The following is a 27,328-nucleotide window of genomic DNA, read 5'->3' as shown; positions in this document are numbered from 1 at the left end:
GGTTTTGCATAAATCCATCAAAGTTTTTTTTTTAATTTTTCAAACTCATAGCTTTCTTTTCTTTCTTGATCCATCAGTTTCATTGTCAATGTAATCCACATGTGATATGTTATCAAATCCACCATTTTGCTTTATTGTATCCACTAAGCTGTTGTATTTCATTATAAAACGGGGTTGAGTTGATAGTTTAAAATCCAATTGTTTCGGTACTTTTTCCTTTGCAGTTGTACAGTCACACAACTTGTAATAAACGTCCAAAAAGTCTGAAAGTTGAAGATCTTTACAATACACATTGTCTTCAGTCAAGGCAATTCCACCAAATTGAGGAATTGATAGTATAATCTCTTCATCCAACTCAAAGTGAAATTCAGAAATTGTACGCAATATAGCAAAAAACTCATCAAGGGTGATATCTTCACTCTTTTCATCCTCAAATATGGCACTAGGTCCGTCTTGGCTATCCGTACGGAAAAGAAGAAACATGGCATTCTTGTGAGTCAAGTATATCGGGATCTTGTTATCCATTCCTCCCTTGAAATTAGGCAAATCTTCAACCAATGTATTTATGTCATCCATTCCTTCGTCAAAATGCTCCTTGGGATTGGATTTCAAAGCGGTATATTGGTTGTCCTCCTCTGGATTGGGACCTTTCGCGTCCAAATCGATTTCCTCCTTTTCGCCATTAGCCGTGACAACTTCGATCTTTTCGATTCCCTCCACCAGCTCAGAGGTAATCGCCTGGTTTTTATTGTCTTGGTCATTGATGCCACTTTGTGTGTCACTACCATCATTCGTTGCAACTGCTTCAGTGTCGACAGCTTTGCTCTTTTGAGCATCTTCTCCATTATGTTCGATAGTTGTCAGAGAAGTGGAGTCATTTTCTGTATTTGTTCCCCCTTTTGTCCCTTGGTTATTTGCTTTATCACTTTTGGCATCACTCACATTGTCAACCGTTTCATGAATTTTGAAGTCAATTTCGTTCACACCTTCCGCATTTTTCGTACTAGTCAAATTTGAGCCACTCTCTAGCTGGTTCCTGACAGTGTTGTTAACCGCTTCTCCTTGTAAAGTCTTGTCAAGTCCATATTCATCCTCCTTCTGCTCTTCCTCCTCCTCTTCATCATACTCTAGTTGCTCTTCAGCTGTGGTTATCTGACTCAATTTCAGGGGCTCTAGGACGACATCTCCGAGATCTTCAATTTTTCCCTCACTTGCTCCGGTCGTGGTGGATTCATAAACAGTATCTGCATCCGATGTAGTCGCTGTATTCTCTAGTTGCATTACTTCTGACGCTTTCGTCGTTTCATTACTTTCAACTTGTCCCTTATTAACTGTTTCCTCTTTTGCCTCGAACGTTTCACTGGCATTCAATTGCTGGATAATTTGTGGGCTCTCAGTGTCGACTATATGTGGTTGATCGTGTGCGCCAATTGTGCTCATTTCTGTAGAATTAAATGTTGATAAATCTTCTGAATTGATAGAACCGATAGGACCCTTTTGCAAAACCGTATCTTTTGTAGCCTCTCCTTGTTCAGGATTCAAATTCTCACCTTGATCCATGTCGCCGTACTCGCTGTTTCTTTTCCAATAGAGGTCACGTTCGGTTCTTAATCCAAATGAAAGAAAATCGTGTCCCTCGCTGCCCCAGGAATTCTAATCAGTAAGTTAGTATATTAGGTAGCCTATTGCTTGAACGTACTTTGAATTGAGTTAAAGATAGTTTCAAGTAAATGGTAAATAGTGATTGCTGATCTAATTCACGATATGTTGGAATATCGAATAAACCTAGGGTCTGTTTTTCTTTATTCTGACATTTCCACGCTTTTCTTGTTTTCACGCCGTTATTTTTTTTTTAACTTTTTGCTCTGCGTAAAATTTGATCCAAAGTGCACGAATCCCTCGTTACAAAGAGGGTGGGGGTCAAGAAGGTCTTGGGTACTATACAGTCAGAGAGAGCTTCTATAACCAACATTTGGTTTCTTGAATGATATAATACAATTGAAGTATACGTTGCTTTACGATGATGAAAAATCACTCTATTCAATAGATAAGATAGATCCGTAATTGGACCACGATGACACACACAATGGTCACATCTTTCAAGGTGCCCAAACTGTAAAATGTTGGGGCGATGTTAATGACAAAGGCTTATAATCATCTGCTCCAAGCTCCTCTGACTCATTCTTCCTAAAGTCCGGTTTGTCATCGTTCAGTGTATCGACTTCCTCTATCAGTTGTTTTGTTGGTTTATACATCATGCTCCTAGCTTCCGAAATGAGATTCTTGAATTTTTCCTTATCAAAAGCGCTTTGTTCTCCGGACCCTTTGGATTCCAAATACAGAGCAGCATCCTCAAGCTTTCCAATCACGTCGATGGTGGATTTGGTCAATGCTAATCTATCAACGAAATTTTCCTCTTGCTGCCTTGCTAAATTTTGTCTCTCACGTTCGTAAATCTTTTCTAATTCTTCGATCTTAGCCAATTTAGTCTCCACCTTTGAAAGCTCGTGGTTAATTATACTGGCACTAACTTTGTGCATCTCTCGTTCCTCATAGCTAGCAAAAACGTGACTGCGTGCCCCCACTATGCCGAAAGTGGTTGCGATGGCTTCTCCTTCTCCAGTTTGCTCCTCCTTATGTCCGTTCTGTTCCGATGATTTGTTTTCATCCTTGTATCTATCTTGCTTAAGTCCTGGATCATCTGCACTAGGATCAGTATTACCCTTATCTTCTTCAACCTGATCCTTTTTGTCTCCATAAACATCAATAACCTTTTGTCTAATTGTAGCATCCATCGCCTTTATAGCAGCTTCGCTTGCGGCTTTCGCGACCTCTCTGTCAACTAATCTGGTCATAAATACCAAGTTTGCCAACACGGGATTGTCGATGGAATTGATGGGATAATTTGAAGCAAATCTCAAAAGTTCAATGTCACTTTTATTGCCATCTTTAATGGGGTTGAATTTGTCTTCAAGAGGTAATTTCAAGAATTTAAGAACGCATTGTTGTGGAGTTTTGTCTTTTCCCACAGCTGCTGCGATTTGGTACCAATCATTCTTGTAGGTCTTCACAGCATCCACTAATTTGCTAACATCTTCTTGGCTCCACCCATCATTCTGCTTTTTCGTTACTGACTTGATCGATGTCTTATCATCTACTTCGTCCAAAGGGCGTTTTCTATTGACCCCATTCTTTTCAATGCTTGCATGCGATGGTGCATCAATTTGCAAAAGACTCTTTAATTTATCCACGTCAACTCTTTCAGGTGGTATCCTCGATGTATCAAATGGGAAAAGACCTCTTGGCGTATCAAACTTTACATGGAAATCTCCTGTATAAGGTAAATCAACCAGCAGCCCATTTGGTAGTTTCTCGATTGCGTACCCAGGTTTGAATTGTGGCTTGACTTGGTAATTTATCAACCCCCATTTGTTCAAAAATCGATGCACTCTCATCAAAGTCCCTACATCTCCCACTAAATTTCTACGACATGATGTTAACGTCAAAAACTCATTCGGGTTGAGCCTATATGAGTTGATCATGAAATTCCTGTAATTGGCATACAATTTGGGCGATTTCGAAGGATGGGTGGAATCAAAGAATTCAGGTAATGACTCCTTTTCAATTTTGTGAATCTTTTTCATGTTGAACCAACTAGCATAAGACGGAATGACTATTAGGTGGGTTTGTTTGACTTTTGGTGTTGGCTTCTCCACGTCATCAAGTTCTTCTTCTATAACTTGTTCTTGTTCTTGTTCTTCTTCATCGCCCGCTAAGGATGTAGTTTTCGATTTGACTACTGGCTCAGGAGGAAATGGCTCATTAGGTGCCGGTGGATTTGTAAATGGCGAATTGTGGTCAAGTGTTGATGCAGGCAACTGCTTCTCGGCTACACTATCATTCTCCTCCAAAGTGCTTGATGGTTCTTGTTTCACAGGGTTGCTCGCATTCGTCAGCACGTCTTGCATTTCAAAATCTTCCTCATTTGACGCGTCATTGGCATCCCCCATTAAAAAGGAGCTATCAAAGTTGTCATTCTCATCCACACCCTCGTCGGCATTAAAGTCTGCATCAAATGAAGGATCATCAGCCTGAGTGTATTTCAAGTTCTCATCCTCGCCAAGTTCTTGGTTCAACTCTTCTTGGTCATACTCTTTCATTCCCTCAGCTGATGCGAATTCATTTTTATGGTCTATGTCCATTGCATTCTCTGTTGGAATGTCATTTTCGGCTTGTTTGCCCTTGTTTTGATCATCATCACCACCAGTAGAAGTATTCGCCAAGGAGGGGTTGATCTCTCCTTCTTCTGCAATTGGTGCTTCTAAGTGATCAGTCGCCTCAGTCTTTTGCTCTATATCAGAATGATCAATAGCATTCTCATTTGTGTTCTGAGGATGTTCGGACAAACTTTGTTGAGGATTGTGTGCGACTGCTTCTTGATCTTGGCCGTCCCCATTGTCATTGGTCAGGTTAGTATGGTTACTTTCATTCGACACTGCCTCTATAAAGTGTGTTTTATCTTCAAAGGGCTCATTTTGCGGAGTTTGTTCCACTGGTATGGTAGGTAGTTTTCTATCCACAACGGCATCTGCTTCTAGCATCTGATCTTTTGAGTGGTTCAAATTGTCCACATTGTCCTGCTTTTCGACTGCAGAGATTTCAGGATTTTCTCTCGCATCACGTTTAGCTTGCTCTTCCTCCTTCTCAATCTCTGTATTTCCCGATACATTGTTGTTGGCTTCAAGTTCAGGCGTATCGTTGCCAGGCGGAGTGTCCTTGTGCACATCATCTGCAGCAGTGTGTATTGGATTTTCAGGAATGTTGTCATGCTTACCCCTACTGCTAACATCTTCTGCATTCAAGTGAGTCAATGATTCCAGCTCTAGATCTGGAGGTGCATTCTCAGTACTATTCGATCGCAAATGTTGCATCTCTTCCACTTGCTTTTGATCCAAACGCTCGGAAGTTAATGGCTGTGGCTCCTCTAATTGATCTTGATCCCGATATTCCTCCTCATCGGTGATTGTTTGAGCAGGCACATTATTTGACTCTGTTTCCTGTCCTTCTTCGTTGGTTTCCTCCGCCTGTTTCACTTTCTCTTCATTGGATACTGAGCTCATTGTGCAAATGTGTGCAGATTAAGAGCCTGTTTGCTTGGTAGTATCTCCTAGATGGTTATATTTCGCCTGATGTGGTGCTTGAATTTTAATTTGCGGTATGGATTAATCCGTCACCTAACAATAATATGCCCCTTGCAGTCCTCGATGCTTTATCTGTATAAATGTCTTCCTATTCAATTCAAAAATAGGTTTTTTATTCAAACTAATGGCCGCGTTGATGTTGGTTCACTTCAATATTGTGTCTAAACGAGTTGAAAATATACTGAACTCTCAGTCCGGGTAAATGTTTGGCAATATAATAGTAAGAATCGTGCCAAATAGACCGTACTTGTCAAGTATAAACCAGTGCTTTCAAAAATCTCCAGCCGGATGTATTTGAAGCAGGATGATGGATTTCTGTATTCAAAATACAAATACTTGAACCTCGCTTTTGTTTTCAGTTTTTCGTTCTTTTTGTCTCTGTCGTTGTGGTTTTGAAATTATTGTGCATGAGTACACGCAAAAACTAGGAAAAGACACCATCGAAAGCGTTTCGATGTTTGCAGTTGTGGCAAGCCCATCCTTAATGATACGAAAGGTTTTCCCTATGTTACTGATGTGTTTAGCTGTAAGTTACAAGCTTGTGTATAGTCAGTGTCTAAACTCTTTTGTGGGACACACGGGGGGACTTCTTCTAACAACGTTGAGTCAGTTTATGAGATAGAATTACAAAGGGTTTGGCCCATCTGCTACATCACTTTGCGTTCAAGGTCATGAGTTTTGCTACTTGTTGCTTAAAACTGATTCGAGCCATCCCAATTTTCTTTCCGTTCATTTTCTTGCTACCATTGTTTATTGCAAAACCTCGAAACATTGAAAATCCATGCAGTTATAGGTTCACTGTCAAGATGTATCAACACGGTCGTTTGGTGCTTATACATTAGTGTCAAACTTTTCTTGGTTTGAATTTAGTTACTTTTTGTTTGAATTTGGGTGCAAAATTTATTGTAATAAGAAGATGGTTGGTTATTCTTGATATCGTAGCTGTTTGAGGCTATGATCATGCGAAAGAACAACGCACGCGCGATTGTTAACAGATAGAACACTCGTGGGCTTCTTTCCAAGTCTACGTTGAAAGAGCATAGAACAAAAGTGCACATTCGAATGTACGCAGGGTATCATCCTTTTAATTGATTCTTTAGAGTAATGTATCTTCATTTTGTGTTACATCTTTTCGATCGGGTGAAGGAAGTACAAAGTCTTCACAAATTGATTTAAAGCAGAGAACACTCTTGTTCTCGTTTAATTTCTAATTGTACCAATCCGGGTCATCTGTGAACCTAAACGTTTGGATACTTAGGTATGTACATTACTGCCTTTTCAGTCTGGAGAACTTCACCTGCAAATGATCGCTTCAAAAGCATTCTTGCATGGACAGACGATGCCTCTTACATAGACCAGACACTGTCTCGAACACAGGTGAGCCGGTTCAGACATAACATGCAAACTCTGGTAGTTGTTTGTTTGCGTAGTATGCATCTGACTCACTCTATGTTTTGATTAGGCGATAAAAAAAGAACTTTTGTTCGAGGGCTACAACCCTACACAACTTGTTTGCACAGAGCTACCACTTACATAGTAAACCAAGCACAATACACACAAACAGCAGAGCGAACGTGGAAAAGGAGGAAAAAATAAAAAAAAGAGCTCCAAAATTTTCAGACCCAATAGTAGTTCCAGTTTACGATTTATCAAGCACATCAACAATGGTTCGTTACGCTGCCACCCCATCCAACCCAGCTAAATCAGCATCTGCTCGTGGATCTTATTTGAGAGTTTCATTCAAGAACACCAGAGAAACTGCACAAGCCATCAACGGTTGGAAATTGACCAGAGCTCAACAATACTTGGACCAAGTCTTGGACCACCAAAGAGCTATTCCATTCAGAAGATTCAACCACTCTATTGGTAGAACTGGTCAAGGTAAGGAATTTGGTGTTACTAAAGCTAGATGGCCAGCCAAATCCGTTAACTTCATCAAGGACTTGTTGAGAAACGCTCAAGCCAACGCTGAAGCTAAGGGATTAGACACTGAAAAATTGACCATCTCTCACATTCAAGTCAACCAAGCTCCAAAACAAAGAAGAAGAACATACAGAGCACACGGTAGAATAAACGCTTATCAATCTAGTCCTTCCCACATTGAATTGACCTTGACTGAAGAAGATGAAGTTGTTGAAAAAGCCACCGATAAGAAGGTTGTCAGATTAAATGCCAGACAAAGAGGAAGATTGGCTTCTCAAAGAAGATTGACTGCTTCAGCTTAAATTTTGAGATGAAGCCTTGTGTTCAATAGAGGGTGAAGAATGAAATATAACTAGGTAAAGTTTGTACATTTAATACAATGGTAACGAGAAACTTGTATCGTTTGGATGAGTTCGGGATGAGTTCCATTTGGAAGGAGCGCAATGTAGTTGTGTAAGCAGAAAGTGTGTGCGGTGATTGACTGATATCCATACTTCTGGCTATGAATTTTCAATGTTCCATCAACAACTTATCCTCAGGAGAAGTATATCAACAATCTCTGGAATTTGTGACAACCGAACAAGGTACAACTGTAGGCTTTGACAGCTCCACCATATCTGTTGTCTCCCGATCGATTGACAACAGGTAGCGCGCAAGCATTCTCATCGCTCCAAAATTAAATTTTCTTTAATGGCATCGCTCAGAAACAACCCTTTCAACCATTGGCATTCAATATCGATTAAAGACAAAAACATGGGTAGGAGCACATTGAAGCAACAACTCAAGCATCACAAGTCCCAGAATAAAGAGGAGCCAGTAAAGTCAGCAAGCAAGCACAAAAAGCTGAACGTTGTTGAACCAAAGGTTGAAGATGATAAGATCACACCAGCGGTTGTGCCCAAGCCTATTTTAAAAAAGATTGACGATGGGTCCGACGAGTATCAAAGCAGCTCATTGTCGAAAAAAGGGCTTCGAAAATTGCAAAAGTTGAAAGCCCAGTTGAAGGAGGAAGAGGGTGCTTCAGACGATGAGGAAGAAGAGAATGACGCTGAAGAAGATGAGGAACTAGACTTGGAAAAATTAGCTGCAAGTGAAAGTGAGAGCGATATCAATGGAATTGAGGATGACGAGGATGACGAAGATGACGAAGATGACGAAGATGACGAAGATGACGAGGAAGAAGACGACGACGAGGTCATTCAAGAGGAAGAAGCTCAAGATGATGTACCCTTATCTGACGTAGAATATGACTCAGATGCTGACATTGTACCACATACGAAACTCACGATAAACAACATGGCAGCATTAAGAGAGTCGTTGGCCCGTATTCAGCTTCCATGGGAGAAACATGCTTTCACCGAGCATCAATCCGTTACTAGCGCAGAAAACGCTGAGTCTCAAATCAAGGATATATATGATGACACGGAAAGAGAGTTGGCATTTTACAAACAAGGATTGGATGCTGTCAAACAAGCCAGAGCCACCTTGCTTAAACTCAAGGTCCCCTTCTCACGTCCAGTTGATTATTTTGCCGAAATGGTCAAGAGTGATGAGCATATGGATAGATTAAAGACAAAATTGTTGAGCGAAGCCGCTAATAAGAAAGCTTCAGAAGATGCAAAGAAGCAAAGACAATTAAAGAAGTTTGGTAAGCAAGTGCAGCATGAAACCTTGCAGCAGAGAGCCAAACAAAGGAAAGAAACGTTGGAGAAGATCAAGAGCTTGAAAAAGAAGAGAGGAACCAATGAGATTAGTAATGATGATGACTTCCAAATAGCCTTGGAAGAAGCCACAAAAGATGACTATTCGGGCCCCGGCAGTGGCGGTGACAACAAAAGGAGAAAAGTGAATGGAAAGAGGATGGCCAAAAACGCCAAGTATGGACAAGGTGGTAAAAAGAGTGGGTCAAGAAAGAATGATGCTGCATCGTCTGCAGATATTTCTGGATTCTCAAGTAAAAAAATGAAAGGAAAGTCTTCTAGACCTGGTAAGAGTAAACGTTCGAGAAGGTAGTCATGATACAGACTCGCCAATATGAGTGGGTGATGTAAATACCAATTGTCAAGTTAATTTTATTTCCTCCTTGTAACGCACTTCTCTGACTTCATTAAACGACCATTGTATTAGCTCTTTGCAAAAACTTCTGTTAAACTCGCATCGTTCAAGTTTTTAATTTTTTCATCGATTCGATCAAACTTACAACAACTCTGCATACCCCCTAAATCATGTCTAAAGAAGCAGCGAAAGATAGATTTTTGAATGTTTTCAAAGAGATTGTCGATGAATTAACAGGCATTCTTGTTTCCTATAAAATGCCTAAAGAGGCCATCACTTGGTTTCAAAACAATTTAAATTACAATACTCCTGGAGGAAAATTGAACCGTGGATTATCAGTAGTTGACACATATGCGATTTTGAACAACACCACAGCCGACAAATTAGATGATGAAACCTACAGAAAGGTTGCTATTTTGGGATGGGCAATTGAGTTATTACAAGCTTATTTTTTGGTTGCTGATGATATGATGGATCAGTCCGAAACTCGAAGAGGACAACTATGTTGGTACTTGAATGAAGGCGTGGGAATCATAGCCATTAACGACTCATTTATGTTAGAAGGTGCCATTTACGAAATTTTGAGAAGACATTTTCGTAAGGATTCGTATTACGTGGATTTGTTAGATTTATTTCATGAAGTAACTTTCCAAACCGAATTAGGCCAATTGTTGGATTTGGTAACTGCTGACGAGGACCATGTCGATTTGAGTAAGTTTTCCTTGGAAAAACATTCATTCATTGTCATCTTTAAGACAGCATACTATTCTTTTTACTTGCCTGTTGCCTTGGCCATGTACATGTCAGGAATTAACGATGAAAAGGATTTGAAACAAGTTAAGGATGTTTTGATTCCTCTTGGTGAGTACTTTCAAATTCAGGATGACTATTTGGACTGTTTCGGAACTCCCGAACAGATTGGAAAGATTGGAACCGATATTAAGGACAATAAATGTTCTTGGGTTGTAAATCAAGCGTTATTACATGCAACTCCAGAACAAAGAAACTTGTTAGACAACAATTACGGAATGAAAGATGACGAGTCAGAAGCCAAGTGTAAACAATTGTTCAAAGACATGGGTATTGAAAAAATTTACCATGAATACGAAGAATCAATTGTTCAAAAATTAAGACAACAAATTGATCAAATTGATGAGTCAAGAGGCTTGAAAAAGGACGTCTTGACCGCATTCTTGAATAAAGTGTATAAGAGATCTAAATAGGCGTGATTTTCTACAAAATAGTCTGCTGTCAAACAGCTTTTAATCAATTCATTCATTTGTATGCCACGTCTATACGTTAACTCTCTCCAATTCCTCTCTTCCTTCTTTGGTGTACAAGTACTCATTGTAGCTTTCTGCCTTATCAAAGATGGTATATACAATAGCGGCTGGGATTGCAACGTACAAGAATTGGTTCTTGACTCTTCTGAATGTGTTGAAGACAGCATTGTAAGCAGCACCTTTCAATGGCTTAGCGGCGTAAGGTGAGATGGTGTATTGAGTGATGTACTTTTGCTTGGGGGATCCTAAAGCTCCCCACCAGCCCATATATGCGTGTGGATGTGGTGGACCTGCCATGTTCAACTAAGTTTGTATGTCCTTCAAAGATGTGAATGAATAAAGCGGGTCTAATAAATAAATTTTCTTTGCTTCTTTTGGTGCGACATCCTTCAGTCTTTACGCCCAGTACATAATAATACAAAATTTCAACATTGTCATTGGACAGAAAAAAACGTTTTATACACAGGAACACAGAAGAAGATAATTGAAACTCTCTTGTTCTAATCATATACAATAGATAAATCATTTCTATTTGACCTTACCAACGATGACAGTCGACCTCGTTTAAAAAGGACTTTCCTGCACCATACTTCCACCATCGCGATAAACAACTATGAGCATTAACATCAATTGTACGATTCATTTCATGATTCGCATCTCTTGGTTTACAGATGCATCTTTTAGAGGCAATAATATCTTCTGAATGAGGACAAGCTAAGAATGGCGCGTGGTAGTAACCAATGTCTTCGAAATGGTGAATCTGGCTCTTGTCAGCTAGGAGACAAACACCAATTGAGTGCACCGGAGCATCACCCCATCTTTCATAATGAAATCCCCCAGCTTCACTCAAATGTTTGAAATAGGTCTCATATGCTTCACTACGAAAGAAGTTGAGGTTACCAATTTCAAAGTTTGACCAAAAGTGACACAAATTATACCTTGATGTTGACTCAGTGAATGTCATAAAGTGGGTGATTGTAGTTTCGTGAGTTGTCAAAAAGTCAAGAGCATTATTTGGATGGAGCAAGTTGGGGTGTTTCTCCATAAACGCTTCGACATTTTCCCAAAGGGTTGGAACGGTATTTTCAAACTCTGTAATGGCGATGACAAACCCATATATTTTATTGTTTTCACGAAGTAGCTGGAACGGATCGTATTGAAAATCACACATGTATTCAACATCGGGGTCAACTCTAAAGTACCATTCATAATTCAATAGCCGTTCTTGCTTGTAAAAGAATCCGGAATAGAAATGGCACATATTTCTATACGACCTCAGAAACCCGTAAAGCACATTTGTTGATGTGTTTAAGTTCTCATCCAACCTGGTTTTGTTTATGTATGGTGGTGGTTGCCAATGCTCTGCGGGTACTAATTCGTAATAAGTCTCACCGCTGGCCATTAAGCTTGTTTTCTCAACAAATTCTTCATCAAATGGTTCATCGTTCATAAAGACCCAAGGGTACTTGTACTCTCTGTTAAACCTATCCTCAAGTGAACGCATTGCTGAAAGTGCTCCTTCAAGCTCCCCATTGCGAACAAGCATTATCATTGTAGCATTTTCTTTACCAATTTGCTCCAAATTTCGTGGTGGGAAATGCTTTCGTAGATATGAATTGGTGGCCAACTTTGGTTGACCTTTTGCAAGTGGATTGTAGTTGTAGGTGGTCTCTTTCGGTAGCTGGCTCTGCAGATTGTATCTTAGTGCAAGATAGTAATTTATCGTAATCGCTGCCACTAGTAATACTGTTGAGATTTTGAACATCTTTGATTACTATGAATTCCCAAAATTAAAACGTGCATTTGGTCAACTAGAGTTGTATGATTTTTTGTATTAGCCATGATGCGGCTCGAAGGTTAAGCTCCAAAAAATGGGTAGAAGGTAAACGAATGAAACACAGTAGAGCGATTCACTGAATGAAAGAGCATATTTAATTTGTCATGCATTTAAAGAAAGTGTTTCATGGTTTTTGACTTTAAAGAAATACTGCAAGAATAATCGGCAACCACTTTTTTACAATCCTCTTTCGCTAAGTAAATGACAACACTAATTTTTGAATGTTGCCTTGCACCATGGATGGCACTAACATGCTATGCAAATGAAACAACAAGCAACCAAGCAGGGTCCGCCTCACTGAGCGATGCAACTTTGCCGAATATGTTGCAGGGCCATTTGACGAACTACTTACGTAATTGCAACCAACAAATTCAAATTGATAAAGCATTAGAGTTGAACTCAAAAAAGGTAAGTAGATCTTTGCTATTTGGAGACGGAACAGACTGTGCAATGATTTCTTCAGAAAGATTTGCCCTGCTATATTTTCAAACCCGTTGCAATGAAGTGTCAATCCCCATACTGCAAGCCGTAGTGAGCGGTTGCATAGATACGTTGATTCCCACAAATCGGTTCATAGAGCACGGTGTCGTCCCACACAAACATGTTCCACTTACCCTAGAGGTAGAGCATATCCTTAAGTCAAAATTTGCAGTTACTTCCTTATTTGCTACAACTCAAAAGATGTTGACACCAAACTCACCGGCGAGCAAACTAATTGAAGAAATGCGTAGGAAAAGAACAATGTCAGAAACTATAACCATCGAGAATTCCACCAAGTTTCAGTTCATCTTTTACTCAATTCCAACTCAGATTGAAAACAAGTGTGCTTCAACGCAATTGCACTCGGATTTAAGTGTCGATGACATGACTCAACAATTCGAAGAAGCCTCGTTTATAGGCATCACTGAAGCTGACCTTGGACGCAAAATGTTGATTAAAGACAACCCCACTTTAAAAGTATACGAGGAGGTAGATGCCATGATTGAGGAGATAAAATCATCTGCAACTTTAGCTTTCAAAGTATTCAAGCTTCCACATGTGGAGCTCGTGCAAAGCTGGGAAACAATCATTTTGGGTGCAAATCTCAAACAACTGATTTTGAACTGCTGCAAGACCATGTTAAACTCAGCGAGTTTTCATCTCGAATTGGGAAACTTTCTTGTACTTGAAGGAATGCCCGGAACGGGTAAAACATCGCTTGCAAAATCAGTTTTTCAAAAACTTGCAATATCCAAGCAAAAAATCGATGCCTATGTTCCCGCCATCATTTTAGAGTTTTCCACTGGTGAAATTTTTTCAAAGTACTTTGGTGAGTCCCCAAAAAAACTCCTGTCACTACTATCATCGGTTGAGCAATTACTACTCCGCCATCCATCGTCTTATGTGTTCCTACTAGTGGATGAATTGGAAACGATTGCCACAAGCAGGGAAAAACTGGTTGGCAATAACGAAGTTTCCGACGGCTTGAGAATTGTCAACATTCTCATCACTTACTTGGATCGTTTGAAGGTATTTCCAAACTTGATAATCATTGCAACAACGAATATGCTAAGTAGTATGGATTCAGCTGTAGTTGATAGGGCAGTTCGTGTCTTCAAATTTGGGAATCCCAATGTCACCGAGATAGAAAAAATCCTCAAGTTGAGCCTCGAAAAAGCCGTGCTCAAGAAAGGGGATATTAAGGAGCTGGAAGTAGCATCACTGTTGCAACAAATTGCTAATTTTTGTTATGTATGTATGCATGATGGCACTTTGTGATTGACGCTTCATTTACTAACCAATTATAGTCCAATAAATTGAGTTGCAGAAGAGTCAGTAAGTTACCAGCAATGGCGGTCGGCAACTTGCGTGAACATCAGAACTTGGGTGGTTTCGTTTGTGTACGTGATGCAATCATAGAAATGGCAAAGCTTTGTACGGATCAAACGTATTAGCTGTGCAAAATGCTACCAATTTTGTATTTAGCGGATTTATTATATTTTTTTTTGCTTTCCTTTTGCAATTCACCCAATAGAATGCGAAGAAATCCCTTTTACTAAAGGGTAGCGATTTGGTTAAGCATATTTGTACGCAATTTTTTCTTTCTTTTACAAAACACATTGCTAGGAATTCAAAATTGTTTTGATACAATCTAGAAATTTCGACATTTGTATATCATAATTCAAAGTATCGATAGTTGAGATCTGTGCCACTACCTGATTCTATATTCAAATCATAGAGTACACATATACAGGCCACATGCTTCGCAACTTCAAAATAAGGCCACGCCAGTTGGCTTCAATTCGTGGATTGGCCACAACCGCAGACCCAGCTGCAAACCCAAATAGACACCACGGGGGATTAAAGGATCAAGACCGTATTTTTCAAAACCTTTATGGAAACTATGGACATGATTTGAAATCAGCACAAAAGATGGGAGATTGGTACAAGACAAAAGAAATCATCTTGAAAGGTGATAAGTGGATCATTGACGAAATGAAAAAGTCTGGATTAAGAGGAAGAGGGGGTGCCGGTTTTCCCTCTGGATTAAAGTGGTCGTTTATGAACCCACCTGGATGGGAAAAGAATGTTGGACCTAGGTATTTGGTTGTCAATGCTGATGAAGGTGAGCCCGGTACATGTAAAGACAGAGAAATCATTAGAAAAGATCCTCATAAGTTAGTAGAGGGTTGCTTGTTGGCAGGTAGAGCAATGAATGCCACTGCTGCTTATATTTATATCAGAGGAGAATTTTATAACGAAACAGTTATACTACAAAATGCTATAAATGAAGCTTACAAGGCCGGATTAATAGGTAAAAACGCATGCGGATCAGGATATGATTTTGACATATATGTTCATAGAGGTATGGGTGCTTATGTCTGTGGTGAAGAGACTGCATTGATTGAATCAATAGAAGGTAAAGCAGGTAAACCAAGATTGAAGCCACCTTTCCCAGCTGGTGTCGGGTTATTTGGGAGACCTACAACTGTTGCCAATGTTGAAACTGTGTCAGTTGCACCAACCATCTTGAGAAGAGGAGGGGCTTGGTTTGATGCATTAGGCCGTGAAAGAAATTCTGGTACAAAGTTGTTTTGTATATCGGGTCATGTCAATGACCCCTGCACCGTAGAGGAAGAAATGTCCATACCATTGAAAGAGTTACTAGAAAAGCACTGTGGTGGTATCAAGGGTGGTTGGGATAATTTGTTGGGTGTTGTTCCTGGTGGATCCTCGGTTCCAATCATGCCAAAAGAAACCTGTGATACTGTTTTGATGGATTATGATGCATTAAGAGATGTAGGATCAGGTTTGGGTACTGCGGCTGTCATTGTTATGAATAAGCAAACAGATATAATAAGAGCTATTCAAAGATTTGCCCATTTCTACAAACATGAATCCTGTGGACAATGTACTCCATGTCGTGAAGGAACAACTTGGTTACAAAGAATGATGGACAGGTTTCAAACAGGGCAGGCAACTGAGAGGGAAATCGATATGATTTTTGAATTAACTAAAGAAATTGAGGGCCACACTATATGTGCGCTTGGTGATGCTGCCGCTTGGCCAGTTCAAGGTTTGATCAAATCATTCAGGCCCGTAATGGTTGATAGAATAAACGAATACCAAAAGAAGCATGCCGATTTAGGACCAGTTCAATATGGTGGATGGGTTGATGGAGGTAAAGTAAAGGATGGAGTTGTTGTGGATAACCCTATACCACATGGTCATTGATACGTCTTGTGAACGTATTCTATTTATATTTAGTCAATAGTATACAGTTGTGTCTAAATACCATTTTTTCCATGGAGGTAGTATCTGTATACTGATGTATTGTGTTCAATGAATGGAATGTTCCTGCGTTGGTAGATTCTGCCACAAAAACGGACCGTAATAAGATTTTCATTGAAATTGTTGCCCGTCTTAAGAAGAGCGAGAACAGCACATAGATCAAAGATTTTTTTTTTTTAGCAACGCCTACTTTTTGCATATCGTAAATCACTAGGGCTTTTACAAGTTTACTGTACCTTGACATACTAGAAACTTTGTAACAGGTTATTAGTACCTACCTAGTGGCTCATTCCGAATTCAGATCACCAGCCTTTTCATCAACCTTTCCATATCGAAACCAGTCACAACACGCGTTCTTTTCTTTGGCGAACGGCACAAGATTTAAAACTCCGAAGATTACGAAAATGAGATACCAAAAATTTGCTTTACCACTTGTATACATTTTTGCAACTGCTTTAGCTGCTGTGGCCAATGAAGACTATGCCCTTGGTGCTGCAGTAGTGTCAAACAATGACCCAAGCACTGGCCATGACAAATCAAATAACAAATTGAGTGTCGCTCCGTTGGAGGATGAAGACAATCATCCTACACCTGACCATTTAAAACAACCATTGAATCCATATCAGAGTTCAGATTCTGCAGTTGTGGGCACAAATTCAGGAGAAGCACCTGCTGAAGCACAAAATTACGATGCATTCATCATGTCTATATCAATGATTGTTGTCTCCGAGATTGGAGACAAGACTTTTCTTATAGCTGCTTTGATGGCTATGCGAAACTCAAGAGTTATTGTGTTTACAGCCGCATTTTCGTCATTGGTGGTGATGACTGTTTTGTCAGGTATCGTTGGCCATGCATTACCTACATTGATCTCTCAACGTGTTACGCAGTTCTTGGCAGCGGTTTTGTTTGTAGTATTTGGAGCCAAATTACTTAGGGAAGGGTTGAGTATGTCAAAAGACTTGGGGGTAGAGGAAGAATTAGCTGAGGTAGAGGAAGAAATAGCTTCAAGCAAGATCAATTCACAATTGAATGATATTGAAGGTGGTGCAGGTACCCATTCCAATTCAAATGGAAAAAAGTCCAAGCTCAGCGACATGGGCCATCAAATACAAAATTTAGCATCGTTCATATTCACTCCCGTTTGGATCCAAGTGTTTGTCATGACATTTTTGGGAGAATGGGGAGATAGATCTCAAATAGCAACCATTGCCATGGCCGCTGGATCTGAATATTGGTATGTTATATTTGGAGCAATTATAGGACACGGGCTATGCACTGCTACTGCCTGCCTCGGAGGGAAACTTTTGGCTAAAAAGATTTCAATGAGAAATGTCACCTTGGGAGGTGCTATTGCATTTTTTGTATTTTCAATCTTGTACTTTTACGACGCATATTATAATATCGAAAGCTAAACGGGGTTTCAATAGTTTAATTATATATAGATAGAGAGAGAGATTTTCAATGAGACACGCGCTTGTTTCTTGTTTCTTCTTTTAAAGCTGACCTTGACACAAGAACTTCATAACTTGATTTGGATGTAAACCCTTTTTACCACCACGAGTGATTTTACTTTCCGCTGCCTCTCTAGCATTTTCCTCTTCTTTTTTCAACTTGGCCTCCGCTTTTCCTTCTGAAGTCTCCATATACTTCAGCTCCTCAATTGTATGGAAACCATAAAATTGAAACTCCTCACGTAGCTCTTGCAATTTCATTAGACTCCAAGCTACATATTCATCTTCTTTTTCAAAATCAACCGGTCCCTTTTCCTGTAATTTTTCAATTGTCGTTATTGACGAATTGATCCATTCGTCTACTTCAGGAAGAGCTTTTTTCCTCAATAGCGTAGTCAACAAACCTTCGTGTTGACTTGTTGGGAAATTGATTGTAGGATAAACGTTTGTTCTCAAAAGAAGCTCCTCATTGTTGTACAATATGTTGGCAATTGATGTCAACTGAGTAATAAGCACTTGAAACTGGTTTTGGAAATGAGTAAATGTGGGTAGTTTGATCTTAGTTGGGTGTCTATTATGAGCATTTATCTGATCCGATAATTTTCGTAGCGAAACATGAATCTGATTGAGTCTATTGCGAATGGATTCAAGAGCATCTAATGGTATTTGACTAAAGTCCAGTTGCACTGGAGCTGTTGGAGTTGACGGCACCGGTGTGTGATTCATTTTGAGAAAGAATCGACGTGATATAATGTTTGGTTTTATCTATTTCTTCAACTTTATTTTTTGGTGTTTTCAGAATGACTAGCATCTTTGATCAAACAAAGATGATACGTGGTAACTGGAGTCTAGCACAAGAGTTTAAACAAAATGAAAGAAAGCAACAATCTAGAGTACAACAGCGACAGAAGCATCAACACAAGTTAGAAAAGCTCAAGAACATTGATCCAATAAAATTGTATAATAAGATTAAGAATTTAGAGTCCAAAGAATCAGGATCTGATAGAGATGAGGATCATTTGAAATCATTGCAAGAGGACTGGACGTTCATTGAAAAACACGGCCTACATAAGGTCAAAATTAAGAAGTTTCTAGAGGAGAAAGGGAAACAAGAAAGACATGCGTTAAGGTTGAAGAATAAGTTATGGGCAAGTAAATCAATCTATTTTAATCCGGAGTTGAACCCCTTAGGAAAAGTGCCCAACATAGCCAATCTTGATGAAAGCGTAGCTGGTGAATTAAAGAATTTGACAATACCACTTCGAGATAGGACACATTACGAGCCAGATCCACTAATTGCAAAATTGAATGTGAAATTGCCCGATGGAAACCCACCGAAATTTTACAAGCTCATTCAAAATACGGCAAGGTCAAAGATGTCAGGGCAAGAAGATATAAAGAAAACGTCATTGGAAACTGAAACTTCTCTGTCAAATGATACTTATCTTGAACAACTACTGCAACTATCAAATTCCGATCAAGATCATGTTTCGGACGAGCTGGAACTGGATAAAGGCTTCGATTCAACAAATGAACCAAATTTGAAAAAGATACGGTACAAGTGATTCTATCAAATTTATTCTATATACAAGCAATGCTTTTAATAAATACATACATGTTAAGCAAGTAAACGGTTACGTGTGCATCCCCCCCATACAGCCCCCTGCCTCAAAACTTTTTTTCACTTTCCCTTATCACGACAACAATCTCACAACCAATTCCCAAGTTCCAAACATAATGATTGAATTGGGTACTGTTCTAAGCAAGTGGGGTGTCAAACCACCATACATACTAGCAAACCCTTCCTCCTTGAACACCAACTTAAAGCATTGAATCAATCCGGTATACTTTGGCTTACCAGTACTTTCTAATGGTGCTTGTCTCAACCTTGTTCTCACAACTTCATGAGGATACGTAATTAAACTGGCCAAAAACTTGGCGAGTCCTGCAGCTCCTGATCTAGCTGACCATTCCATAACATGGTCTTTAGTTGTTTTGTTTGTAGGGTTAGTGCCATGAATTTTTAATGATCGTTTATTTATAAACATTCTCATTTGTTCATAGAGCACCCATTGTATAGTACTTTCAATTCCACCTAGGTACGATGCACTTAAGCCTCGATATAAGCTGAAGAATCCTTCATTTTTAACAACATTTTTTAAACAATCCCATGAATTTTTATATATTTTCAGCTTTGATTTATCCAACTGCAATCTAGTCTTGATCAACCATATGGGATTCGTTGCTGTTGAAGTTACAAAACCTGCATTGATACCGGAAACTAAATGCATCCAAGTTTGTTCGGTATTGGTGGTGGTTGCAAAATTTCGTATCAAGAAATCCTTAGTGGCTCCATATGTGAAGAAATTTATTGATCTTGCTGGTATTACTCCAACTAAATTAGGACCCAAACCTTTAAACAATGACCTTACTCCCTCATTCACATACATCCCCCTCAACGCACCCCCAGTCTCTGATAAATGTTGAAAAGCTTGCTTTATAGGATTACCTGATTTCACTGATGTATTGTAAACATTGTGATAGACATCTGATTGTAGTCTGGTTTTCACGACATCAAGTGGACATGTAACGACAGCACCAACGGTACCACCGATTCCTCCAGCAACAAAATGAACCCACGGTTTTGTTTCTTTAATCTCTGATCTTGTAAATTTTTTGGATGTGGTTGTTTGTGGCTGCGGTACAGCTGCATCAAGCTCGTATATTAGTTCTTCATTTTTGAAAGTCGATGATTGTTCGTCAGAAGCCATGTACTTGTACGCCTCTTCGGCATCTTTCTCGAGGCTCCTTAATCTGTCTTGTTCCTTGGAAGATAGGGACATCGTGTGATTGCTCAAAAGGGTGGAAAAGTTGCACTAGCAAAAGAAAAGCTATATTATGTGCAATTATACGATTTAGTTGGATACAGCGAGCGGTAGTAGTTATGTATTAATGGATGTCCCCAATGATCTTGCAACGGTTTGTTGGTGTAGTGATATAAGTGTGTGACTTGTGTAAGACCCAAAGGGTTCTTTCGATGCCAGAAGAGGGAAAAAAAAATTAGTTTTGTACTGCAAAAGTATGAATTTCAGAACCCAGCCATACTCTACTGGTGTGCTGCTTCCTTAGTAAGCATTTCGTTTCAGATGTGTATTAAAGGAGGTTCAATAGAGTTAACATGATACACGAATGAAACAACTAGTGACGGAGATTGGTGGTGGAGCAATCACGGGAAATGTCTCTATAGCTCATCCTCTTGTCAATGACCATCTCAGATCAGGTAGCGTAGTGAGCTATCAAATAGAGCTCACGAGATAACTAAAAACCCCACTACAAACCAACATCTCTGATAACATGCACAAGGCATTCATTAAAAGGGTCCTCCATAAATATATATACATCCTCAAAAATCCTTCTTTGAACTCAAAAATCATCATTTCAAGGTTTTGATGAAATTGTCGAGATTATATTCATCTTCATACTGTTGTTCATCCCACAACTCACCCAATTCTCCAACTGCACCAGCCGCTTTACCAGTCAAACCACCAGTAAGTTCTTCCGTAACATTATTGCCTCCGTTTCCAAGATTGGCACCAGCTCCATTTCCATTACCACTTGCTGCTCCATTATCGTTTGCATTACCACCACCTTCTTCCATTTTAACTCCACCATCTTCAACATCAAACAAGTCCAACAATTGATTAGTATCCATTGACTGTAATCCTGCATTTTGCTGATTGACAATGGTTGAAGCAATGTTCATTTTGAATTTTTGCAATCCCATAATCTTTTCTTCAAGGGTATCCTTGGTAATCAAACGATATACATTGACAACTTTCTTTTGTCCCAATCTATGAGCTCTATCCATTGCTTGTAAATCACTCATTGGATTCCAATCATGCTCAACAAAGATAACTGTATCAGCACCAGTTAAATTTAATCCTAATCCACCAACTTTAGTTGTTAAAAGCAACACATCAATCGAGGGATCGTCATTAAACTTGCGCACAATGGCTTGCCGGTTTCTTGGATCGGTACTTCCGTCCAATCTCATATAAGTGACTGATGGAAGATATTTCTTCAACAAGTCATTCTCAACGATATCCAACATATCTTTCAACTGACAAAATATTAAAGCACGATGTTCAGATATGACTCCTTCAAGGGGCATGAGTGCATCATTGGACTTCTTTTGACTCAGTTTGCCATAATCAGAATCTTGAGTTCCAATACCACATTCAAGTAGCAACGTTCTCAATGATTGTAGTTTTGGCGAATGCTCTATATTCCTCAATTGCGAATGCCTCGAAGCAAGGAACAGCTCAACTTCATCATATTTGGGATGGTTTGGTGATACAACCAATGCCGGGTGATTACACAATTTTCTCATGTATTGTAATGCTTGGAAAACATGCGTCTTACCCTCCTTTTCAGTCGAGGACACATCATTTTTGATACTTTCTTTTTCATTCTTGGCAAAATCACGGTACAACTTCTTTTGCAAGTCACTCAATTCACAATAATAATCTTGGATAATCTTTGGTGGTAAATCCGAAAGCACATCTTCTTTAAGACGACGCAACATAAATGGCAAAACTTGTTTGTGCAAGGATTCAAGTGCCAATGCACCAGCTTCTTGTTCCTTGGAGGAAGTTTTGCTATTTCTACTAGCGGCAATAGGCTTGGCAAATTTCTCATGGAAAACCTTTTCCGTACCCAAAAACCCTGGCATTAAAAAATCAAATAATGACCATAATTCCAACACATTGTTTTGAATAGGGGTTCCCGACAAAATCAATCTGTGCTCAGCACGAATTTGTTTTACTGATTTCGAGAGTTTGGAATTTGCATTTTTGATGATGTGACCTTCATCCAATACACAATAATTGTAATCCAACGAACTCAAATACTCAACATCATTTCGAGAAACATCATATGATGTTACAACAACATCTGCATGAGGTAGTTGGCTTCTCAATGGTGTTCTTGTACTAGGATTACCCGCATATACCAACACTTTCATAAATGGAGCGTATTGATTAATTTCTTGCTCCCAGTGTCCAGTCAAGGATGGAGGACAAATCACCAACGATGGCAATCTCCTGTACTCAGCAGTACCTGTTTCGGCGTACTTTTCTGCTCTGATATGATGATCAGAGGAGATTATACAAATGGTTTGCAACGTTTTACCCAATCCCATATCATCACACAAAATACCGTGCAAATGATACTTGTTCAAAAACGCCAACCAATTCACACCTTCTTGTTGATACTTTCGCAAAGTTGCTTTAATCGACACTGGTAAATCAAATGGTTTAATCTTTGATGGATCCATCATTTGTGAGATAAAGTCACGTTCTCGTTCTCTACCTTCCAACAATTCCAGTGGCATATCTTCCGGATCAGGAATACCAGCCTCCAATGGCACCAACTTGATGATTGATGCAAAAGTAGTAGTGGCCAAAACTCGTACATCATGATCAGAATCACTCATTCTTCCTAATACAGGTACAATCAAAAACATCACATATGGCAAAATACTAGCACCCATCACCGCCGAAATGTGATAAATAGTTTCAATGGCTCCTTGTCGTTCAATGATGCTACCAGCATTTTTCAACATTGGTAAAATGGACTTGACCAAAAATGTAAATGCTTTTGTTGGCGCCACTGAACAAATTGTGGCAAAACATTTGGCAGTTGAATAACGAAATACAGAATATTCTGATTTCAATCCTGGTAACAAAAGATCTAAATGATCGGTAATTTCCAGGTGCAATGATTGATCAATCTTGGGAAGTAATGCCTTTAATATACCCAAAGCATCAATAATGCTTTGTCCTTTGAACTCATCCTTGATTATTTCATCACTGTTAGTCGTGGCCAACTCCTTTAATGGTCCCACCATTAGTTCCTTCAATTTAGGCACTTTGGTAAATAGGTTCTCCTTGTATATCAGAATAATTTCCTCAAGCAGCAACAAAGCACCACGACGTTTGATTCTTGCTTCTTGAACTGCTCTTTCGTGTGCTGCTGCATCGGCATAATCACTGATGCCTTCCTCTTTCCTCAAGGACAAGATATTCGTCTTGAATCCAACATTGTGATGAAACTCAGGAACCTCTGCTGTATCAACACATAAAAAGGCACATAAATTTTTGATAATCTTATCAGCAACATTTCTCTTGCCCGAGTCATTCAATTGAGAAATCAAACTAGCTATTGAAAATACTGATTTCCTCTGCAACACTAACGATTCCTCTGATTTAATGCTCTCCATTAATGATTTAATGATTGGATTCAATTTTTTGGGAATGCCCGATAACGCCAATGCCGCACCGGCATAAGATGCCAATAGGGCAGTATTTTTCGAATTAATCAAACTCCTACACTCATTAACAGCGAGTGTGACTCTATGCTTGGCATCTTCCAAGACGCGGTTCGCCGCTAAACGATGACTACTGGATAAGTTCTTTTTCAACTTGTCATACACACCACCAGTAATCTTTTCGGCACTTTCTAGGGTAAATGCATTTGGACCGGCATCAGTCTCACCTTGAACAAGGATAGGTATTTGAGGTATTTTCGATGGAGATAACCTAGCTGTGGAGACAAAGCAATCGAATAATTGCAAACATGAAGTTCTTACCGCCTTGAGTGACGGTATTAATTCGCGAAAATATGGGAGTGAGTTTGGATTTTGAAGTGTTGACATTAACGTATCAGAAAATATCGCAATGGTTTCTTCATCCGGTGTATGATGCTGTTGTTGCTGCTTTAGTGATGTTGCAAATTCTTCAACAATTAGTGCACCTAGTAGTCTTGATGTCTCAAATGGTGAATTGAAGTACGATGACAAATGTTCAAGAGCTTTTTTCAAAGTGGCTCGATCTTTGATTAAAGCAAGAGTCTTGCCAAAAGCACTAGCACCAGCACATCGCGTAGCAATCATCTTTTCAAGCCCAATCAACACAACATCACCCTTATATACCGGCGCATCAATGTTGATTTTCAAATCCTCAATAGGTATACCATTTGTTTCAACTGGTTTCGACTCTTGAGTTTGCATTGTTTGCAGTCTATTGCGTTTCTTACCACGACGACAATCTTCATCATCCAAAGAACCAACCATTTGCCCCAGAGGTCTCATGATCAAATTGGTATCCATTTGGTAATTTTGTCTTGCTATTCCAATTGGTGTCATGGTCAAACTCAACAAGTCCGGCAATTGTGAAACAAACAAGGTAACTAAATCCATATTGTACTTGTCAATTTCTTGGAGCAATTTGTTATACACTTTTATTGATAGTAGCAAGACATCGGAATTTTGTTCAACCAACAAGTTTTGAAAAATGAGTCTAATGGTTTTGGCATCAATCCAAGTTTTGGTAATATTTTCCTCAGTTATGGATAAAAACTCCAACATGGTGCGTAAAACAGCTTTTCTCACATTTGTTATTGAATGTCTTAAAAAGGGGTATAATCTGGGTACCAAGTGTTTAAATGAATAACTGTCGTCTTTGGCTGCATCGTGTTGAATAATGTCAATTACTTCGCTGTGACTGCACAATTTCGCCAACAAGTCCATAACAGAACCAATTGAAGCTGACAAATCATCTCGCAAATTAATCAAACAATCCCAAATCACCGACAACAATGATTGAATTACAGTCTTTCGAGTCGATACAACTTCAGAAGCAATTGGAGTCAATGTCAATGCTGCCACTGACTGTACATCATCGTCACTTTCTTGAAGTCCATGGAGAACCATATTCAAAACTCGGTCAAACATATCTGGTTTACTTAGCAACACATCGGTTCGCACACTAACAAGATAACGAACTCCCAACATTCCACCATGTTTAGCCTCCCAACATTTAGGTGGTGGTAGTCCTTCTTGTAATGCCATTGTGTATAAGCAGTCAAATGTCTTTACAACTGTCAAATCATCCAAATGGATCAATAGTGCGGCCAATGTTTGGGCACTTGATTCCCTAACAGGGGCAACCACAGTATCAGAAACATAATCACCAAACCTATCAAGAACAAACAAGATGCATAACCGCACTGCCAAATCCTCCAAAGTCGCAGCGTTGTTGTGATCGTTTTCTTGTTTAGTTTTATTCATTATTCTTCCTGCACCTTTACCATGTATTCTAATCAATTCCCTTAACCCCAATGCGGCTCCGTGTCTAATTTCCCATTTGTCATCAAACAAATCAGCCAACAACAACTCGTAAACTCCTTGGAAGAGCCAGATTAGACCCGTTGCTTTATTATGCAAGGAAAGTAAAGGTGAAACTTCTTCAACTTTGGCTTCAACAACCAACTTTTCTCCACCTTGCTGCGAAGTTAAGTCATATTGTGGGTGATTAGCTCCATTGTTATCAGAATCAATATCCATAACATCCCCATTCTCAACCATTTGTCTTGAAATTGAACTTTGTGAAATGTCGACTGATTTCATCTTGTTGGCGGCACCCGACTTGGCATTAAACTTGGCTCTTCTTTTCTGTATAGCTTTTAACCTGGCACTAGAAACTGGTTTTGATGGAGTATCTAGTGGTGGTCTAGTGGTGGTGGTGGTGGTTGTAGTAGGCGTATCCGAAGACACTGTCTCATCGCCATAAAATGGCTCTTGCTTGATCAATGGGTCAGACTGTGGTTCCGTTTTAATTTTAATTGAATCATTGGTATTTGCGGTTTCTGTTGCATCTGGTGTTTCCTGTTTCGGTAGAATACTAGCTCGGTGTCGTTTGATTCTTCCAATTAAAGTTCGATCATCGTCACTAATTTCTTCATCACAATTTAAAGTGTTGTCTGACTTGGATGCTAATAAAGTGGTCCCACTCTTGATCAATTCATGTAAATCAAAATTACTAAACAGTAACAAATTGGATATAGAGTCATCAATCTTGTTTAATTCCAAGTCTTGTTCGATTTTAATCTTGACTTCTTCATGAGCTTCTTGTTTGATAAATTCCTTCGATCCAAATGTTAAGCTATCTTCAACTTCCTTTTTAACTAAAATTTCAGTGTCATTCTCTTCTTTAATCTGTTCCTGTGAGTTTGGATCCCATAGTGGTGCATTATTGACTATACCACCAAATGCTCGTGCAGCTGCAATTCTTGTTTCCCACTTGGATGATTTAAGAAACGGGTATACTCTAGCAAGTAAGTTTAAAATGTCTTCTGGGTGGGATTTCGCTAAATCTGATAATTGATCAGCAGCTGTGTTTCTAATAAATGAAGTTGATCCAGTCTCTAGTAGTACAACCAATCTATCTAATCTTGACATAATGATGGATTGTTTGTGAGTGTCATATAAGAGGCAAATAACTAATGAAACCCCTCTCTCCGTTTGAGTACTGTGTGTATGCTTTTGTCCAGTTGCTATAAACGTCGCTGTTGTTGTTGTCTGTTGTTGTTGTATAGCTTTTGTTTTTTGAAATTTGACTGCAAAAGTAAAAATCGAGTCGTGTATGTGTGTTCAAAAAAATGTATGTGTCTCTTCTTCTTCTTTCTTCTCTCTTTTCATAATTTGTCGTCCATATCCGTTTTGTCTCTTCTCTCTTCATATTTATATATAAATTTTTCAATCGATCATAAGAACGAAAAGTCATCAACAACAACGACAACAACGACAAAAACGAAAAAAAAAAAAAAAAAAAAAAAAAAGGAATTTAGTTTACAAATACAAAAGTTGTTTTGAATATTCGTACTCTTATCATCTTCTCCTTTCTTGCTTCTTTCTAAGGATAACAATTTCTGGGGTACTCCTTGTACTCCCACCAAGAAGTTTGC

The 27,328-nt window shown here is 39.2% G+C and overlaps 14 protein-coding genes across 14 annotated transcripts; 7 read left to right on the top strand and 7 right to left on the bottom strand. All coding sequences in view use genetic code 12, as the record gives it.

Moving 5' to 3' along the window:
• Positions 1-45: 45 nt before the first annotated feature.
• Positions 46-1,560, bottom strand: CPAR2_103990 (RMR1 family protein; the record flags this gene model as incomplete). The annotated part of the gene is made up of 1 exon (XM_036812434.1): positions 46-1,560. The coding sequence occupies one exon, from the start codon at positions 1,558-1,560 to the stop codon at positions 46-48; it is 1,515 nt and encodes a 504-aa protein (XP_036663542.1).
• Positions 1,561-2,099: 539 nt separating this feature from the next.
• CPAR2_103980 (uncharacterized protein) lies at positions 2,100-5,120 on the bottom strand (the record flags this gene model as incomplete). Its single annotated transcript, XM_036812432.1, has 1 exon — positions 2,100-5,120. The coding sequence occupies one exon, from the start codon at positions 5,118-5,120 to the stop codon at positions 2,100-2,102; it is 3,021 nt and encodes a 1,006-aa protein (XP_036663541.1).
• A 1,745-nt stretch (positions 5,121-6,865) lies between these two features.
• On the top strand, positions 6,866-7,426 carry RPL17B (60S ribosomal protein uL22; the record flags this gene model as incomplete). Its single annotated transcript, XM_036812431.1, has 1 exon — positions 6,866-7,426. One exon carries the CDS (start codon positions 6,866-6,868, stop codon positions 7,424-7,426), a length of 561 nt encoding a protein of 186 aa, XP_036663540.1.
• A 451-nt stretch (positions 7,427-7,877) lies between these two features.
• Positions 7,878-9,137, top strand: CPAR2_103960 (uncharacterized protein; the record flags this gene model as incomplete). The annotated part of the gene is made up of 1 exon (XM_036812430.1): positions 7,878-9,137. One exon carries the CDS (start codon positions 7,878-7,880, stop codon positions 9,135-9,137), a length of 1,260 nt encoding a protein of 419 aa, XP_036663539.1.
• Positions 9,138-9,349: 212 nt separating this feature from the next.
• Positions 9,350-10,402, top strand: ERG20 (bifunctional (2E,6E)-farnesyl diphosphate synthase/dimethylallyltranstransferase; the record flags this gene model as incomplete). Its single annotated transcript, XM_036812429.1, has 1 exon — positions 9,350-10,402. The coding sequence occupies one exon, from the start codon at positions 9,350-9,352 to the stop codon at positions 10,400-10,402; it is 1,053 nt and encodes a 350-aa protein (XP_036663538.1).
• A 69-nt stretch (positions 10,403-10,471) lies between these two features.
• Positions 10,472-10,759, bottom strand: QCR8 (ubiquinol--cytochrome-c reductase subunit 8; the record flags this gene model as incomplete). The annotated part of the gene is made up of 1 exon (XM_036812428.1): positions 10,472-10,759. The coding sequence occupies one exon, from the start codon at positions 10,757-10,759 to the stop codon at positions 10,472-10,474; it is 288 nt and encodes a 95-aa protein (XP_036663537.1).
• A 241-nt stretch (positions 10,760-11,000) lies between these two features.
• On the bottom strand, positions 11,001-12,227 carry KTR2 (mannosyltransferase; the record flags this gene model as incomplete). Its single annotated transcript, XM_036812427.1, has 1 exon — positions 11,001-12,227. One exon carries the CDS (start codon positions 12,225-12,227, stop codon positions 11,001-11,003), a length of 1,227 nt encoding a protein of 408 aa, XP_036663536.1.
• Positions 12,228-12,500: 273 nt separating this feature from the next.
• On the top strand, positions 12,501-14,233 carry CPAR2_103920 (uncharacterized protein; the record flags this gene model as incomplete). Its single annotated transcript, XM_036812426.1, has 2 exons — positions 12,501-14,030; positions 14,087-14,233. 2 exons carry the CDS (start codon positions 12,501-12,503, stop codon positions 14,231-14,233), a joined length of 1,677 nt encoding a protein of 558 aa, XP_036663535.1.
• Positions 14,234-14,537: 304 nt separating this feature from the next.
• On the top strand, positions 14,538-16,013 carry NDH51 (Ndh51p; the record flags this gene model as incomplete). Its single annotated transcript, XM_036812425.1, has 1 exon — positions 14,538-16,013. The coding sequence occupies one exon, from the start codon at positions 14,538-14,540 to the stop codon at positions 16,011-16,013; it is 1,476 nt and encodes a 491-aa protein (XP_036663534.1).
• Positions 16,014-16,474: 461 nt separating this feature from the next.
• Positions 16,475-17,485, top strand: GDT1 (putative ribosome biosynthesis protein; the record flags this gene model as incomplete). Its single annotated transcript, XM_036812424.1, has 1 exon — positions 16,475-17,485. One exon carries the CDS (start codon positions 16,475-16,477, stop codon positions 17,483-17,485), a length of 1,011 nt encoding a protein of 336 aa, XP_036663533.1.
• An 81-nt stretch (positions 17,486-17,566) lies between these two features.
• MED8 (Med8p) lies at positions 17,567-18,250 on the bottom strand (the record flags this gene model as incomplete). Its single annotated transcript, XM_036812423.1, has 1 exon — positions 17,567-18,250. The coding sequence occupies one exon, from the start codon at positions 18,248-18,250 to the stop codon at positions 17,567-17,569; it is 684 nt and encodes a 227-aa protein (XP_036663532.1).
• A 101-nt stretch (positions 18,251-18,351) lies between these two features.
• Positions 18,352-19,089, top strand: CPAR2_103880 (uncharacterized protein; the record flags this gene model as incomplete). Its single annotated transcript, XM_036812421.1, has 1 exon — positions 18,352-19,089. The coding sequence occupies one exon, from the start codon at positions 18,352-18,354 to the stop codon at positions 19,087-19,089; it is 738 nt and encodes a 245-aa protein (XP_036663531.1).
• A 129-nt stretch (positions 19,090-19,218) lies between these two features.
• Positions 19,219-20,367, bottom strand: RIM2 (Rim2p; the record flags this gene model as incomplete). The annotated part of the gene is made up of 1 exon (XM_036812420.1): positions 19,219-20,367. The coding sequence occupies one exon, from the start codon at positions 20,365-20,367 to the stop codon at positions 19,219-19,221; it is 1,149 nt and encodes a 382-aa protein (XP_036663530.1).
• Positions 20,368-20,957: 590 nt separating this feature from the next.
• On the bottom strand, positions 20,958-26,822 carry CPAR2_103860 (DNA-binding ATPase; the record flags this gene model as incomplete). Its single annotated transcript, XM_036812419.1, has 1 exon — positions 20,958-26,822. One exon carries the CDS (start codon positions 26,820-26,822, stop codon positions 20,958-20,960), a length of 5,865 nt encoding a protein of 1,954 aa, XP_036663529.1.
• Between the last annotated feature and the right edge of the window lie 506 nt (positions 26,823-27,328).

This window comes from Candida parapsilosis, contig 005569 (assembly GCF_000182765.1).
Source record: "Candida parapsilosis strain CDC317 annotated contig 005569".
Classification (NCBI taxonomy): domain Eukaryota; kingdom Fungi; phylum Ascomycota; class Pichiomycetes; order Serinales; family Debaryomycetaceae; genus Lodderomyces; species Lodderomyces parapsilosis.
Note: the sequence above shows the minus strand (reverse complement) of the source record. Positions and strands in the feature narration are given on the sequence as shown.